Source organism: Astyanax mexicanus, chromosome 17, assembly GCF_023375975.1.
Source record: "Astyanax mexicanus isolate ESR-SI-001 chromosome 17, AstMex3_surface, whole genome shotgun sequence".
NCBI lineage: Eukaryota > Metazoa > Chordata > Actinopteri > Characiformes > Acestrorhamphidae > Astyanax > Astyanax mexicanus.
This window is the reverse complement of record NC_064424.1, coordinates 21,067,410-21,085,270: the sequence shown is the minus strand read 5'-3', so window position 1 is coordinate 21,085,270 and position 17,861 is coordinate 21,067,410. Positions and strand designations below refer to the sequence as shown.

At 37.0% G+C, this 17,861-nt stretch overlaps 1 protein-coding gene across 1 annotated transcript; it reads left to right on the top strand.

Moving 5' to 3' along the window:
* The first annotated feature begins 1,286 nt into the window (after positions 1-1,286).
* yipf5 (Yip1 domain family, member 5) lies at positions 1,287-14,796 on the top strand. The gene is made up of 6 exons (XM_007247014.4): positions 1,287-1,391; positions 3,652-3,771; positions 5,715-5,890; positions 10,506-10,651; positions 11,359-11,540; positions 13,395-14,796. Exons 1-6 carry the CDS (start codon positions 1,309-1,311, stop codon positions 13,555-13,557), a joined length of 870 nt encoding a protein of 289 aa, XP_007247076.2. The 5' UTR covers positions 1,287-1,308; the 3' UTR covers positions 13,558-14,796.
* The last annotated feature ends 3,065 nt before the right edge of the window (positions 14,797-17,861 follow it).

The window sequence follows — 17,861 nt, the reverse complement described above, 5'->3', positions numbered from 1 at the left end:
CCCAAAACACCATGCGTAAAGCTTTTAAAGTCCAGTTATAAGCCCACTAAATTTAACATCAGCCTGTTACTTCAGCATCAGCTCACCACCCAGTCAGCACACATTAGCAGTACTGCTAACGACTCTGTAGACCAAAACCAGTTTGTTGTAGAAAAATGAAGAAATATAGGAAGGCTTTTAATTACTTTTTTAGTCAAATATTGAATTCTAATTTATAAATTAAAGGAAAATCATCGACAAGTAGTTATATGATATTGTTAGAATGAGTTTTAGCTGTTTAGCTCTTTTAACCACCATTTATTGAGGACTCGCTCGAGGGCTCCCTCTACCGGTTAAAAAGGTGATTTTCTAGTAAAACTGAGGAAATGAACGGAAGTGGCTCTTCATAAATCATAAGCGAAGTCTCTTTCAAAAATTTGATGGAAAAAAAGACTTGTGTTTATTTTAAATATCTTATCTAAATCTTTATATTTTTCTGCCAATGACTGTGTTCAAACATTCTTTCTTTATTTATTTATTTATTTTCTTTCCTATTGTGTTTTTATTGATTTATGTGTTTTTTTTTGTTTTGTTTTACTTTAGACTGTATCTAATTCTTTAGAGTGGCGTTGTTAGTTTGTTGATTTTATGTTATATCTGTAGTCCTTGTTTGAAAAATTAGTGTCCCTTAGTGTAGAAAATAAATTAAATATAAAAAAGAAAAACATTAAATGAGATTTATTTATTTATTTATTTTGTATCCTATTGCGTTCTTTGTTTTTTTATTTTCTTCTACTTTACAGACTGTCGCTAATGCTTTAGAACGGACTTGTTAGTTTTTTTTATTTTATTTTATGTGATATCTGCATGCCTTCCTTGAAAACGAAACACTTTTTTTTTTGTTTACTACGTAATTCTGATTGTGTCCCTGGTACAGGAGTGAATCTGGAATATGGGCAGAATGAAAAAAATGAAAGTCAAAATCAAAGTGGATTGTCAGTTTTTGGGGAAAACGTTTTATTCATTTATTTTTGTAAAATTCGGTAAAAAGGATTCTTACTCACTTTCAATCTCGAATCAATTTATTTATTTATTTATTATCTGCCTTTTTACTTATCTAATGCTTAAAGACCGAACTGTTCGTTTGTCTATTTTAGGTCATATCCTCGAAAACTAAATTTGTTATCATATTAGATAGAACCCTTAATAAGAAAATTCTAATATTAATGTTAAATCTCTGCTGTGTTTTTTATTCAGAGCGCTGCATTGCAGACTCCGGCCAGCAGAGAGCGAGCGGCTGTTTTCAGGCTGAGCTCTCCGGTTCCGTCCATGTGTCCAGTCTCGGTCGGAAGCGCTGTAATTATTCCTGTATTGACACGTAGTGAGCCGTGTTGGCGGTTCTCTCAGCACAGGTAGGACTGAATTTAACAGCAATTTAAGTGGTAAAAGAGGGTCTTCATTGCGATTTAGTGTGTTTAGTAAAGGTGCTCTGTCTGTAAAGGGGAAATTAATCAGCTGAGGCTCTGAGAGAGAAGCTTCCCTCCCTGATAGAAACTCGGGAGCTTTCCTTTAGGGAGTGACTGCTCTCAGTTTTCTCTCACAGAGGGTTTAATTCTGCTGCGGGGCTTTACTCTGCAGCGAGCTAACACTGAAAGTCAGGTTAAAACCGCTAATAATTATAGTTAACGCTAGCTAACTAGCTGTTGAATTTGGTATTGTTTTCGTTTCGTCACTATAATGTTATTGTACTTCTCCATTAGCCTTAAACGATGTTAGCAAGCAGCTAACTAGCTACGTTAGTTAGCTAACGCTAGCTAACCGGGTGTTTTTGTAATTTATTTAGCATATGCTTTATTAGTCAGTAATTTGTTAAACTAACGTACATGTTGTGTTTATAGATGCTAGTTTACTAGTCTTTAAGTTAGCTAGCGTTAGCTAATCAAGCTAGGATATCTAGTTAAGTTACAGGAATGGGAAGGGATAGACACTCCTAATGTATGCCAGATTAATGTAACTTAACCAAAAGCTGTTCTAAAAATAGCAGCCATTCTAGACACGTAAGGACAGGTTAAAACTGCTAGTAATTATACTTAGATAACTAACTAGGTTAGCTGATGAATTTAGTATTGTTTTTCTATCGTTTTTCTAATGCTATTGTGCTTCTACATTAGCCTTAAACGACGTTAGAATGCAGTTAAAGTTAACTACGTTACTTAGTTGTTAGTTAGATTTCTCAGCATCTTGAAGGAGTTTCATCACAGTTGATCAGGTCAGGTATAGGTCAGGAGATTGTGGAGGACAAACACTATTTTGTTTACTGTGTAATTCTATATTCCCTTAATTGTTTTGATATCTTTAATATTAGTCTCCAATGAAGAACATACAATAAATAAAGAAAATAAAATACTGAATAAGAAGGTGTGTCTAAACTTTTGACTCGTACTGTAAATCCTTCACATCCCCTCAACCTGGACTGATCTTAAAGAGGGAGCATATATCTGTTTCGGAACTTAACTTTATAGTTATGTAAGTCTTGCATCTCCATAAACAGGTGGAGCAGTTGTTTTTACACTGTGGAAGTCTAAAACTGAAATATTAATAATATGTAAAATAATATGCATGTCATATTTTTTTCAAAGAGGGTAAAATGTCTTTTTTTCCATTAATTTTGTGATGGTCTCTAGAATAAATTTTTTTTTTTTTTGTAAAAAAGGACATAAATCCTAATTTACTGGATGACATCAGACATTTGGTGTTTCATGCATATGTAACTCGGAGTGACCTACTGTATTTCAAAAAGAAATAGCGAAAAGGCATCTTTAATAATTTAGGCGCTATGATTTTGTGCCTGAGCAGCATTGCTTTCTTGACTTCAGGGATTCAAATTCATTCAAAACAAAATTATCAAAAACAATTTATTCTTTTTGCCTTTGTGCCCATCATTGGTGTGTGTGGTCCTTGTGAGTTTGTATAGGACTTTACTGAAGAATACTGTAAAGTCTGAGCTGCACTGCTAGAGGATGAGAGCAATCCTTGTCAGACTCTAAACTAATAGTCTGATAAACATGTATACATGCATTTAACCTGTTAGACTCTTTATGTACGCCCATGTCACATTTTCACTCTCATAAGTGCATAACTGTCATATTTAACATCACTTCCATAGCCCCTAAAGTAGAACCATGTGGGACACCATATATTTTACTCTCTCTATTTAATATTTACTGTTCAGTTATGCCTCATCTGGGAACATAACTCCATAGCAAGCACTGCCTGACTTAGGATTTGAACCTGTGACCAACTGGCTCACCTCTTTTACCATTAGTTTACTTTTTAAGAAGACTGGTTTTATTATTCATAATAGAAAAAAATTAACTCAGACGAATAGAACTAAAGAGGTTTAAGTGATGCAGACAAACAAACCACATTTACCCTTCTGACTGGAAGTGTAAAACTATACTAGTCACCAGCCCTGCAATCTTAATCAAGCCCACCTGACTGATTATTGCCTTCAGAAATGCTTCATTAGCTAGCTAGTTGAGTTTGAGCTGGAGGATAAACCTGGTGGAAGGTACACCCCCAAGGGGAGTGTTGGAGACCACTTCTGTAAACTTAGCTACTTACAAATGTTGCACATATTAACATGTCTTTCTTTTTTTTTATTATTATTAGATTTGTTGCAATGTCAGGGTTTGACAACTTCAACACAGACTTTTATCAGTCGACTTACAGTGTAGATGACCAAAACCAAGGAGGATATGGCTACAGCAACACAGAGGACCCATACAACAAGTATGTCTCTAATCCTAAGAACCTTTCTGCTTCACATTTCATTGCAGTACCTCCTTGTTTCTACACTCACTTCGTTTTCTGTTTCCCTGAAAAGTACAGCTATTGTTTTAGTGGTGGGTCATTTTCACCCCAGCAGTGACACTGATGTGGTGGTGTGTTAATGTGTGTTGTGCTATGAAGTATGAGTGGATTAGATACAGCCGTGCTGCTGGAGTTTTCAATCACTGTGTCCACTCACTGTCCATTCTGTTAAATCCGCCATGTACATGCAAATTTAGACAGAAGCTCTGGATCTGTTGCTACACAGTTTGTGTTGGTCATCTTCTAGTTCAGGGGTCGACAAGCATGAAACATCTGGCTCGTGAGGTTGTTTGAACTCAAATGAACAATGAAAATTAAAAATAAAAAAAAAATGCTTCTCTGGAGAGTTTTTGTTTACATTCCTCACCTTTCTCTCTGTTGTGCTCTGCTTGACTTTAGTTTTCGCACGTTCTCGTTTTTCTGCCCCATCTTGGGCTCCCTGTCTCCATATAAGGGCATTTTTCCCCCACCTTGTCCCTATTTAGTAGCCTGGTCAGTGGTAGTTTAAAGGACCGTGACTATGATGACACTTGTTCGATCCCGTGTGAGGAGCGGTGTGTTTATTTATTATTTTTTTCCTTTCTTCTTGGGTTTACCTACCTTGCGATGAACTGTTCTGCAATTGGGTTCAACAACCCTCTGGGCTGAAGAGCTACTAGTCTGTAGCACTCCATCCCATTACACTTCATTTTCCAAGACAGATTTTTTTTTTTTGTAGCCCGCCACATAATGGCTTGGAATCTCTGTCCCGCGGCCAAACTTAATTGCCGACCCCAGCTCTAGTCCTTCATCAGTGCTTACAGGTCGCTGCCCACAGGACACAGCTGGCTGGAATTTTCTGGTTGGAGGACAGTGACGCTGAGGTGCAGTGCTGAGAATGACCCACTACCAAAATAATAGCTGCTCTGTGGTGGTCCTTACAGTACATGGTGAAATTAGGATAATAAAGTTTATGGAAAAAAGAAGGACCACACTCTGCTCCTATAGATCAGTGAAGCCGACGTAATTGACAGTAATTAGACTAGAACGCTTGTATAGCTCTATGTCCTAAAGTATGCATATAATCTGATCTCGCATTTTGCCAGTTTCAGTCAAGTTGTCACTATAGTTGATTTTGCTGCTGAATCACAGAGATCTGGGCGTAAGTGGAGTGCTTTCGGCCAATCAGAGCGCTTCATTTTCACCCAACTGCCCCTCCTCGCCTAGCTTAATCTAGCTTCACGCTTCAGCCACGAACCTTATAATGGAAATCATGAGTTTGAGTGTGCTCATGGCCACTGGCAATGTTACACTGTTTATCACATGTCCAGTTAGCAATGATGCCAATTTAGCAAGTTATCAAGCCATCCACTACTTTGATCCACACTTCATTTTTCTCCAAACTGTGCTGAAGACTCTGTCTCAGGCTCTGTCTGTCTGTCTGTCCCTCGAATGAATCTTTTAATTATGAATATTGTTGTGATTAATACAGTTTTTTAAGTGATTGACCCCCAATAATATTAATATAATTTAATTTAACTTTCAAGCACATGCTGGTTGTTTTATTTACATGTAACTACCCATTATTAAATGCTTGAGAAATCTGGTATTAGAAAAATAAATGTCTTAAATATTATTTAATGCTTTCATTAATACATTTAGCAACCAATAACTATCCTTTAAGAAGCGCAGGCTAGTAAAATATAAGACTTTTTCAAAAACATTGTGAATAATATGAAATTTATAGAAATTAATAAGATTCTTTCAATGTCTTTTCAAGGCTGATCAATGTACAATACCTTCAATGAGTGTAGTTGCATCATAGGCTACATGAACATGTGTGAACATTAACATGTATGATCATTTCTGTGTTCTACACACAGGCAATATGGTCAGTACGACTATTCACAGCCTATGGGCTATTCAACAGCTCCGGGGATGATGCAGCCGCAGCAGCCCTACACAGGCCAGATCTACCAGCCCACGCCTGCTTTCACACCCGCCTCCTCACAGTCCATGTACAGCAGCAGCTTTGAAGATGAGCCACCTCTATTAGAGGGTAAGGGAGACACATTTCCTTTCTGTGCAAGAGAAAGTGTTAAAGCGTTCAGGGGCTAGATCTTAATTTTCTGATGACTAATTAACTCTCACACAAACAGTCTGTGTCATTGATCGGCTGGCTGCATCTTTTTTTTTTTTTTAAGCAAAAAGGATTCAATATAGTGCTGGAAAAATATATTTTGGCTTCTCAACAGTAAGACCCAATCTTGGTGGTAAATGGGATCATGTTGTTGAAAAATGGACAGAGTTGAATCATTAGTCAAAAGTTTCCACCTGTGTGAAGAAGGTTATTATTAAGTTTATTGTTGGACAGTGGGGTTGTTGCAGGTTTTAAAGGTTTATGCAAGTTGAACATGAAATATTACCTCTGGGAATTGTTTGGTAACTCCCACAGCTGTATAAGTTTTGAATTGTTATCTTGTAGGGGTGTCACGATTTCATTATTTCATCAAAATCGATCAAAATTATGTCATGGTCTCGAGCCTCGAAGTCAAAAAGAGGATTGACGATCCCTCCCTCTACGCTACGCAAATGCCATAGCACACTGTAGCCGACGCTGCGGACATTCTGACTGCTCAAAGAGCAGCTCTTTCTCCAGAGAATGTGGACATTCTCATCTTCTTAAAGAAAAACTTGAAAATATAAAAATAACAGTTGTTTTGTCTAGCCTCAAATATGTTAATAGTTTTGGTACCTTAAGGAGCATCTTTCTCTCAGATAAAGTTAATAATGTATCTTTGTTAAAGAAAAAGTCTTAAAGTCTTATTTTTCATGTTTAACTGTTAGTAGTAGGAGTTCAGTTTGTTAAGGCTCTAATTGTTCTATTATTTTGTACATGACTGTTCCTGTGTTTTTTTATTATTTAGTTTATGTTGCACAATTGCTGTTTTAATAGTGCACACTGCTGCTACCATATCTTAGTTAAAATATTTAAATTTGACCATTAGTGCCTAATGTGATGTATTACTTGTATCACTTTGCATCACTTAAATCAAACCCACCTTTTGAAATAAGATTTCAAAATTTGATAAATCGAACCAATGACTGACCATAGACTAATCTAAAACTGGCATAGGCCTCTCTGCTGTATAAAAAAAAAAAAAGAAAGAAAATCGAGAATCAAATCGAATTGTATTGTGAGCCTAAAATCGGAAATGAAATCGAAACGAGGATTTAGAGAATCGTGACAACCCTAATATCTTGTGAGTAAGGCTGAACTGTTTATGCACATTTCATTGTATAATTTTTGGTAGGCCTACCACGATAATTACATCAACATTATCTCTTGATAAATTGTATTTTTATATCTTTATTAGTGGCATGAAGTTATGTTTTAACTCAAATAAAACTTTTATTTCAGTGAATCCTGGGACAATATATAGTCCATTAAAAAAAAAAAACAGTTGCCATGACAGGCCTTAATTTTGGCCATGCAGTAGGATGTAGTGCGGACTGAATTAAATATGACCTATAAATATGGAGAACAGAAGAATAACTAACTATGCCAGTAAATACAGATTGATCTGAGGTACTATCAACATGATAAATAAGAAGAGCAGTACAGAAGAACAACATAGAGAGAGAGAGGACCTTCTTAACATTCAATCAATTCAAATCATTGTTAAAGGATCTAATTTCAGGTCATTTTAGAGAATTTCTATTGGCCCATTCATAAATAAATTTTGACACAAACTGAGAGAATGTTTTTTTTATGTTTAAATAGTAGTAAATGAAAATATGTATTAGTGTGTTAGTGTCTTTTATTTATGTGAAGACTTGTGTCTTAACACTTCCTCTACCTCTGGTGCCAACATGCAAAATAAGAGACTTTAGTTATGGAATATTCTATAGTTACATGCCATTTTTTTTTTATTACATTTTTAGTTCTCCATTTTATTCACTCTGTTGATGCGTGATAACTGTGATATTTTCTGAGATGGTCAATGAGGGAGAAAAGATCATGTAAGAAAAGATCATGTATCATTACTGTCAGTCTATTATTCTATAGTCTGTTCGTTAAGTATTAAAATAATACACATTAATGCACATTCTTGCTCGGAAGAGGTCAGTTGTAGAGAGTTATGAAAGTGAATTTGGACTCATGTTGCTGTGGAAATAAATTTTACAGGTGCTATGGCTGATTTTATTGGTGTGAAACAGGAATGTTCTTTTCCATATGAGCCTACTCTGCACTGGAGCTGCTTACTGTAGATATGGAGAGCTGCCGTAGTATTTATCTGGGGCAGCTTTGCTCTTACCTACTAAGGCCTGTGTGTTCTTCTGAGAGTAGCTGAGTAATGTGTTGTGCCTGTTTTACATCGTGCCATTTAAATTTAAAGTGTTGAAAAGTATCGGCAGCCGTATTCGGACATTCGTCCAAGCCTCGTCTTATTGGCTTCTGAATGTTTGAGGCGCTTGAGAGTTCTCGCATGTGTTTTGCATATATTAGTAAATTTACAATGATGTACCGATGGCCCAGGCAGTGCCAGCACTATGATCGTCCTCAGACATTCTGCTGCCTGGCATTCAGTCCCATGCTTGGAAGGAGCAGACGAGGAAATTCACCACACGCTGCTTTAAACAACAGCCAGAGCTTTAAGAATGACTCATTGTTTCATGGAAGACCTAAAGCTCAGCCAGAGGGCATGTTCTGTGTGTTCCCAGGCCCACATCCCTGCACCCCTTTAAACTAAGATAGGCCTAGTTAAGCCCGAGTGTCCCAGTTCCTCATTACTTTGCTTAAAATGGGTCACGAGTCAACAGTCACATTCAGCAGAGCAGAACAGGCCACTTCTTCTTATCTGATTAAACTGAAAGCAGTGTTTTAAACTCTTTTTGTAAAATGACCTTATGTAATATTCATAAAGTGCATTTGTCTGAACTTCTTTTTGGTAATTATGTGGGTTTTTTTTCTCTCTCAAAGTTAGAAGCATCTGAAGGTACAGTGGTGTGAAAAGTGTTTGCCCCCTTTCATGATCTACTAAATTTTAGTCAAGGACAACGCAAGTAAACACCTAATGCAGTTTTTAAATGAAGGTTTTTATTAATATGTGTGAAAAAAAATCCAACCCTACTTGGCCCAGTATCACGGTTTGTACGGTCATCAAATACCTGAAAAAAGTTATGGAATTTGAAAGTAGCATTTTCCAGGTCTGAATAAGTTTTAGAAAAATAAAAACACCCCGAAAGTTTTGGAAAAGTCATGAAAATGTGGTCTGAATGAATTTGTCAGCTCAGAGTTAATTCAGTGATTTGTCCCTACATAATGGAACTTTCAGAATCTGACACACATTTTATTATTAAAGATTGTGTGTCAACATTTTTATAATTTTATATTTTTAGTCCTACTAAAAAATCCATTTTAATTATAGTTTTAGTTGATTTTTAATGTTTTAAAAATCGAATGATCATGAAAATTTGCCTTAAAGCCATCAAGAGGTCATGAAAAAAAAAAACATACAAATTCATTGGTTGAAACATGTATGAACCTTGTGTATGAAAGTGTTTGCCCCTAGTTAAAACTGTGATTTATTACACCTGAATTCAATTTCTTTAGCCACACCTAGGCCTGATGACTGACACACCTGTTCTCAATCAAGAAAATCACTTAAATAGGACCTGCCCAACAAATATAAAAGTAGACCAAAAGATTCTCAAAAGCTAGACATCGTGCCAATATCCAAAGTAATTCAGGATTAAACAAGTGAAAAAAATATATGAGATCTATAAGCAATTTCTAAAGTTTTGGGACTACAGCGAACCACAGTGAGAACCATTATCCACAAACGGCAAAACTGTGAAACACTGGTAAACCTTACCAGAAGTGGCCGGCCGATTAAAGTTACCCCAAGAGTGCAGCAATAACTCATCCAAGAGGTCACACAAAAAAAGACACCATAACAGCTTCCAAACAAATGCAGGCCCCACTTGCCTTAGAGTGACAAACATGTCTTAAAAAAAAAAAAAAGAAACACTACTGTATGTTGGAAGCCCTCGGGCATGTGGTCGTATACAAAATGGAATTAATGTATTTCTGTGTCAGAAAGAGTACAACTCAATATCATTCATTTCTGTATTTCACTGCAGACAATATGTATCATTTGTTCTGGTTTAATTAATTTTAATTGTTAATAGACATTTATTCACAAATTTTGACCTGCAACACATTCCAAAACGAGTTGGGGTGGTAAAGCATTCGCACACAACTATATGAATAAGATCCTTTTGATCGGCTTCCAAAAAATGTCTCTAATAAAGATTTGTTTTGCCACTCTGTAATGTTTTTTTCCAAATTCCTCCAAGCCAAGAGAAGTTGACTCTGCTTCTGGACTTAGTTAACATGAGAGTTCTGTTTTGCACTGTTCTTGTCCATGAGATCTGCTGAGGTACCATGCTATGCCTGTGTTAAATTTTGCCAGGTTTATTATTAAACAGAAGGTTAGAAGAATAGTTTAAAATAATTATTATTTTCTTCAGAAAATGAGTTTTTTTAGAATGGCTTTGTCTTGTTTAAAAATGTTTATCACTATGAATTTGTTTCTAGTTTGACCCAGTTCTGATTGACCTCTGACACACTAAGTAGACATTAAGTCATTTCCCCTTTTCCCTGACAGAGCTGGGAATCAACTTTGACCACATCTGGCAGAAGACCCTAACGGTGCTACACCCCTTAAAGGCAGCAGATGGCAGCATAATGAACGAAACAGATCTGACTGGACCGATGGTTTTCTGTCTGGCCTTTGGGGCCACGCTACTGCTCGTAAGTGCTACTGTTAAATCAAATCTGGAGTCTTCTTTCTAATTAAAGAGATGTGTCAAGAACTAAAGAATTGTTTATTTATTGTTTTTATGCTCATTTTTCTGCCAGACAATGATTCAGTGTTTCATTTTTTTTTTTAGAATTGCTTTTGAGGGGTTTACAATTTGCTGGTCTTAGTGAACTAAGTTAGCTTTAAATAGAGTTGTGTCTTCTGTCACCTCTCTATTGTTCTGCATATTATCTGCAAGTTATTATTCAGGCTGCACAGATTTGGCCTACACTGTGCTTTTTTATATAAAATAAAGGTGCCACAGAAGGTGCTTTTTCTTCTCTATAAAGAATTATGTTTGGAAGAGTTTTGGGAGGGTAAATAACATTTTTACACAATTTAAGAAAGTTTACATAATGTAAAGATTATAAGTTTATGGATTCTTTTGAGAACCTTTCTAATATATGAAGGTTCTTTACCAAAAGTAATTCTTCAAATGCAAGAACTATCTCTGGCATGTTGCTTTGTCTTTTTAACACCTTTTCCCCCTTTTTTAAATTTTTTATATTGTCCTTATTTATTTTTCCCTAGAATTTCATGTTTTTCCCTCTAATGGAAAGATTATATAAGGGTAGAAAGGTTGTCCTTTTAATATTTTGACCTGTATGAAAATATTTTCTGTTGGTGACTAATCATGCTGTGTGTGTTTATGTTGCAGACAGGGAAGATCCAGTTTGGTTATGTGTACGGAATTAGTGCCATCGGTTGCCTGGGCATGTACTGCCTCCTCAATCTCATGAGCATGACTGGTGTGTCTTTCGGCTGTGTGGCCAGTGTCCTGGGCTACTGCCTGTTACCCATGATCCTCCTCTCCAGCTTCGGTGTCCTGTTTTCCTTACAGTGAGTAACTTTGTCTGTTTTTCAGTGTTTTTTTTTTTTTCTTCAGTGAAAATCTTGTAAAATTGTCAAAGAGAGAATGTGTATTATATATTACAGTGTGGTGACTGATTAAAGCCATTTTAGAGCAGGTCTACTTTTAATTAACTGGGAAATAAAATAAGCTTTTTGTTTGAAATTTGTTGAATATCATCACATATTTAAATTATCATAGAATAATGGTCATATTTGTTCAGAGATAATAAAGGATGTAACAAATAGACCCATAGACCCACTGTCTGCCGTTCAGGGAATACTTTTTTGAAACAAGATGTTAGACCATTGTTGTGGGGATTTGATTGCATTCAGCACCACAAAGGCTAGTGAAGTTAGGATGTTGGGGGATGTTCATGTGAATATTTGCACATATTTGAAAATTTTATTGAAGACCAGCCTTTAATTTGTGACTGTACAGCACTACACAAAGTGCTGGGGACAGAAATGCAGTGGGGAGGAAGGGGTAATGGGCCCACACCAAAAGTGTCCAAACAGAATACATATTTTCTCACTAAATATCAGAACATTTATATGTCTTCTGGGCATTTAAATGGCATTTAAATCCCATGTTTAGCAGTTTATATCGTTTTGAAGCAATGGAGAAACTAGGAACAGGAGCTGTACGGTTTAATGTGCCTTATAATCCAGTGCGTTTTATGTATGAAAATCAACCTTTATTAATGATGCACCTTATAGTCCGTATAAAATATGTTTTTACATTATTCATTAATATGAATTTATACAATTATGTACTAAAGTATGTAGTATTTCAGAATCGAAAGGGCAACAAAAATAAAGAGAAAATGACACATCCTCAATACCCCAGCTAGTAATGGATGACAGGGACTGTCTTTTAAAGCAGCACTAGGTAGAATTTCCTTGATTTTTGATCTTTTTAAAGAAGTAAAATTACAGCTTGAAACTCACTGCAGCGCTGCATTGAGGTGTAATAGGAGGAATTGCGGTGCTCTCGTCTCTGTGCCGGAGCTCCTCTGTGCTCAAACCAGACTCTGTTTTCCGAGGCGGCCGTGACCAAAGCTCGCTAGAACTGCAACCTGCTTTCCGACCTTTAGTTCTAACAGTTCTACAAAGACTACTGGTTCATTCTTTACAAACTAACTATAAAAGTAGACTGAGAGTGGATTAATAGGTGTGTAGAGCAAAGAGGAAGCAGACTAAAAGTGGATTAGTAAGTGTGAAGAGAGTAAAAGAGAAGAAAACAGAGAAAAGTGTAGAAGCTGAAGATTAAAGCAAGCTTTCAGCAGCAGAGCAGCAGACCAGCACAGCAGCAGACCAGAGTAGTAGAGAGCAGAGTAGAGAGCAGAGTAGAGAGCAGAGTAGAGAGCAGAGTAGAGAGCAGAGTAGAGAGCAGAGTAGAGAGCAGAGCAGGGAGCAGAGCAGGGAGCCAGAATATGTCTGTGAAAGCCAGAAAATGAGAGAGAAACTAATCCGTCTGAAACATTTATTACACTCTGCAACTGTAGGGGGAGCCCACGAGCACAAAATCTCAATCTTACCTAGAGTAGCTTTATGCCATGTCTGGAACATGGCCACTATCTTTATAGCTGCCATATTTTGTTTTTGATATAAAAGGCTGTGTTGCAACTTTTCACTCACCCTGTTTTCATGTTTTCTTCATAAAAAGGTATTCACCTGGAATGGTTTTACCTTCACTTTGTGAACCAAACATTTTCTTTGTTCCTTTGCGGTTTTGATGTCTTCAATATTAATCTGCAGAATGTAAAAAAAAAAAAAAAAAACTCATGTGCAGACCACACAGACGTACTCAGCTAATCAAATGTTCTCCTTTGTGTTTTTTAGAGGCATGTTGGGTATCGTCTTAACAGCCGGCATTATTGGTTGGTGCAGCTTCTCGGCTTCCAAAATCTTCATCTCGGCTTTGGCCATGGACGGTCAGCAGCTCCTGGTGGCGTACCCCTGCGCTCTGCTGTACGGAGTCTTCGCCCTCATTTCTGTATTTTGAACTCTAAACTTCCTCTGCAGAACGTGGTGGCCCACCAACACACACTTCTATACTTCTGCTTTATGAAGTGTCAACAGAGCTGCTGCGATTTGGCTGTCAGGAACATCATGCTCATGTAGTGCATTCCATATTGAACTTCGACCAGAAGTGGGGGACAGCAGTTATGTTTTTTTTTTTTGTTTGTTTCTTTTATCTTATTTTTTTCTTTTCTTTTCTTTTTCCATAGCTCCACTTCTTTAAAAACACAGTGCTCTGTAAAGGAGCAGCATTAAGGGCCATTTCTGATGAATTTTAATAAAAGGGGGAAAACAATTAAACATGGAATGTTGAAACTGAGAGAAAATACAATGAAAAGTTTCCATAAGTCTCCATAATCAACACACATCTCAGTTTTCTGCTTTGTAATACGTTTGTGGTATTGAAGAAAATGGTTGTCACTCCAGTCACTCTCCTGAATATGAATAGATTGTTCAGCTTGAGCCTTTGAGCTTGTTTCAGAGCTGTGTGGCCAGTACAGAAGGCCTGAGAGCAGCTGAGTGTGTGATGGGGATCACATACACAGCGGCTCACACCCCTTCATATTCATACAGATTGTTTGGGGGGGGAGGGTTTTCTTTGGTCAGTTTTATCAATGTTATCAGTTGCACAGAAATCCTGCAGAGAGAGTCCTAGCCCTCTCTCCTCTCAGTAATTTAAATGACTTCAGACCATTATTATTTTTTTTTATTTTAATATCAACTCTGGCCTTTAAACCTCATCTTCTTCATTAGAAGAAAGAACATCCAAATCAAGGGGCAAGTCCATTTCATTCCGAATTTTCTTGAACGCAGTTGCCACGTCCTTTAACTTTTTAAGCTATCTCAATAGATAGAGATATTAAATGCTAAAGTCACAGTACAGAGCACAGTACAAATGTACAAAAGCTCTTGAGGCTAGTGTTTGTTGCAGTCCCTGTCGCCACCGAGTCATGCATATTTGGAGGAGCGTCTGTCCTTCGCTCTTTGTTTTGTGTACCGTTAGCAAGGAGCAACTTTTTACCACGACAGTCTGCGAATCAAGGCCACGCTCCTTGCTGCCTGCTCTATTTATATGCAGTGTAATTTGTTTTTTGTACATACAGAGAAGTCCAGTGGTTTGGATCTATCTTGTCTTGTGGAAATTCAGTAATTTAGTTGGATGTTCCACTCGTGTTGTTTCATGGGCCATTTTACCAAAATAAAGTTGTTTTTTTTGGTTGAACATGTGTCACAGGGGCCCTTTTTTCACCTTCTTTATTCTTTAAATTTAATTTTTAACTTGATGAAGAAAGTCAACCACACTGCATGGCCAAAAAAGTCTCCACCTGAATTTAACTAAGCAAATGATCTAGGGATGCTCCAGTTGGTTAGGTCGAGGTTCAGCAACAGTAAGTACTGAAAGAATGAGGTCAGCTGACTACCTGAATATACTGAATATAGACCAGGTTTAACCGTTGCCTTGGGAAATCGCAGAATTATCTGGCTGCACTCCAGAAACTTAAGGTGATACCAATTTACTAATATACTAGGAACGATACCATGCAAAATATAGGTTTTAAGTATCAGGATTTAATCCAAATAATGCCAAGCCAAGGGTATACGCACCCAAGACACATTCAGCAATCGCATACAGCTAATGGAAACCCAAAAGTTAGTGTTTCAGAAAATTAGAATATTATATAAGACAATTTGATGCTTTTGGCAGTGTGGGCAGTGTGCCAAGTCCTGCTGGAAAATGAAATCTGCATCTACATAAAATTTGTCAGCAGAGGGATGCATGAAGTGCTGTAAGATTTTTGTTGGAAAACACTGCACTGACTTTGATCTTGATGTAACACAGTGGATCAACACCAGCAGATGACAGACATGTCTCTCCAAACCATCACTGATTGTAGAAACTTCACGCTAGACCTAAAGCAGCTTGAACTGTGTGTCTCTCCACTCTTCCTCCAGACTCTACTTCCTTGATTTACAAATGAAATGCAGAATTTACTGATGATCAGTGATGGTTTGGAGAGACATGTCTGTCATCTGCTGGTGTTGATCCACTGTGTTCTATCAAGTCCAGGAGATTTTACAGCACTTGATGCTTCCCTCTGCTGACAACTTTTATAGTGATAGGGATTTCATTTTCCAGCAGGACTTGGCACACTGACTGCCCACACTGCCAAAAGTACCAATTGGTCTTATATACTATTCAAATTTTCTGAAAGACTGTTTTGGGGGGTTTCATTGGCTGTAAGCCATAATCATCAACAATAAAAGAAATAAAAGCTTAAAATAGATCCCTCTGTGTGTAATACATCTAGATAATATATGAGTTTCATATTTTGAACTAAATTACTGAAATAAAGTAACTTTTCAATGATATTCTATTTTTTTAGATGCACTAGTACATGGCTTTTTCATGTTTTTTTTGTAATATGCTTCTTTTATTTCTGAGTAAATTCTTCTTTAATAATGTGAACAGTGAGTGTGAACTACAGTCTATTTTGTGTACCTGCCGTTGTCCAGACATCTCAGGGCCCAGCTGTTAGAATGAGCTCAACTCTGTTCAGTTCATGCTGTTTCCTTAGGGTTCTCATGGTTATTTCAGTCCACTCCCTCTTATGCAACATTCTAATGCTGCGTATTTAATGGTTAGTTAAGTCTGTAAGGCTGCATATCCTAGAGGAGTATTTCTCAACCCTGCTCTTGGAGGCCAACCTTTCCCTCCACTCTTTAAACAGATTTCAAGTTCCGTCAGCCAGTCCAGGTTTCTGTTCTCATCTCTAAAGATAATGGGGTCAGTGTCAAGCCCATGATAGTGAGGGAGTCAGTGCTGCACTACAGAATATTAGACAATAAAAACAATAAGCTAAATGGCAGTTGTAGGTTGGAATGTTCTTGACTGGCCTTTAAGCCCTAACTGGCTTAGGCACCTCATTTTAAAATCAATGTTACAAACCTTACAGCAAACCGCTTGTATCAATCAGCTCTATCAATTGATTATCAATATACAAGTGCATCTAAAAAAATAGAATTTCAGTAATTCAGTTCAAACTGTGAAACTCAAATATTATATAGATGTATTATTACACACAGAGTGATCTATTTTAAGTGTTTATTTCTTTTATTGTTGATGATTATGGCTTACAGCCCATGAAAACCCAAATGTCAGTATTTCAGAAAATTAGAATATTATATAAGATCAACTGGTACTTTAGACTTGATAAAACACAGTGGATCAACACCAGCAGATGACAGACATGACTCCCCAAACCATCACTGATTGTGGAAACTTCACACTAGACCTCAAGCAGCTTGGACTGTGTGTCTCTCCACTTTTCCTCCAGACTCTCCTCCCTTGATTTTCAAATGAAATGTAAAATTTACTGATGATCAGTGATGGTTTGGAGGGTCATGTCTGTCATCTGCTGGTGTTGATCCACTGTGTTATATCAAGTCTAAAGTCAGTGCTGTTTTTCCTCAGAAAAATCTTAACAGCACTTCATGCTTCCCTCTGCTGACAACATTTTCCAGCAGGACACACTACCAAAAGTACCAATTCGTCTTATATTATATTCTAATTTTCTGAGACACATCAACAATAAACAAAATAAACACTTAAAATAGATTACTCTTTGTGTAATACACCTATATAATTTAAGTTTCACATTTTGAACTGGAATTACTGAAATAAAGTAACTTTTTAATGATATTCTCATTTTTTGAGATGCACTAGTATTTTGACATGCCACATGTCATGATACATCAACTAGTATCATGTCCCAAGAGCTTTGCCATGTCCATTGGCAGCTAAAGATGCTGCATGGACCTGTAGGATATTTGCATAGGGTCTCATACATGGAATATGAATGGGATTTTTATGGGCACAGAAAATTTCAGACTGCCAAACTTCATGTGGCATTCATATTAGCACAAGAAGAGTAGAGCATAGAGAGCTTCATGGAATGGGTTTCTTTGGCCGAGCAGCTGCATTCAAGTTGTACATCACTAAACTAAATGCAGGCAGATACTTTTTTTTGGATACTTTTGGCAAATAATTGCAATAATACACTTGAGGTTCGTTGTATAATGTGTAATATTGGCTCTGCTGTGGTTGAACATGAGCACAGCAGTGCCAATATTACATGTTACAGCACAAACCTTGAGTGTATTATTGCGATTATAGCACAGTTTTTTCCTTGAAAAATGACACAAACGAGTGGGGAAAATGCATGGGCATGGTAAATTGGACCGAATTTTGCTCAGAAATGCGACAAAAAGCACTTTAAAATTTTTTAC

Coding starts and splice junctions, on each gene's coding strand:
- yipf5 (XM_007247014.4), top strand. CDS start 1,309: ATGTGTCCAGTCTCGGTCGGAAGCGCTGTAATTATTCCTGTATTGACA. Junction 5,891..10,505: donor TGAGCCACCTCTATTAGAGG/GTAAGGGAGACA, acceptor TTTCCCTGACAG/AGCTGGGAATCAACTTTGAC. Junction 10,652..11,358: donor TTGGGGCCACGCTACTGCTC/GTAAGTGCTACT, acceptor TTTATGTTGCAG/ACAGGGAAGATCCAGTTTGG.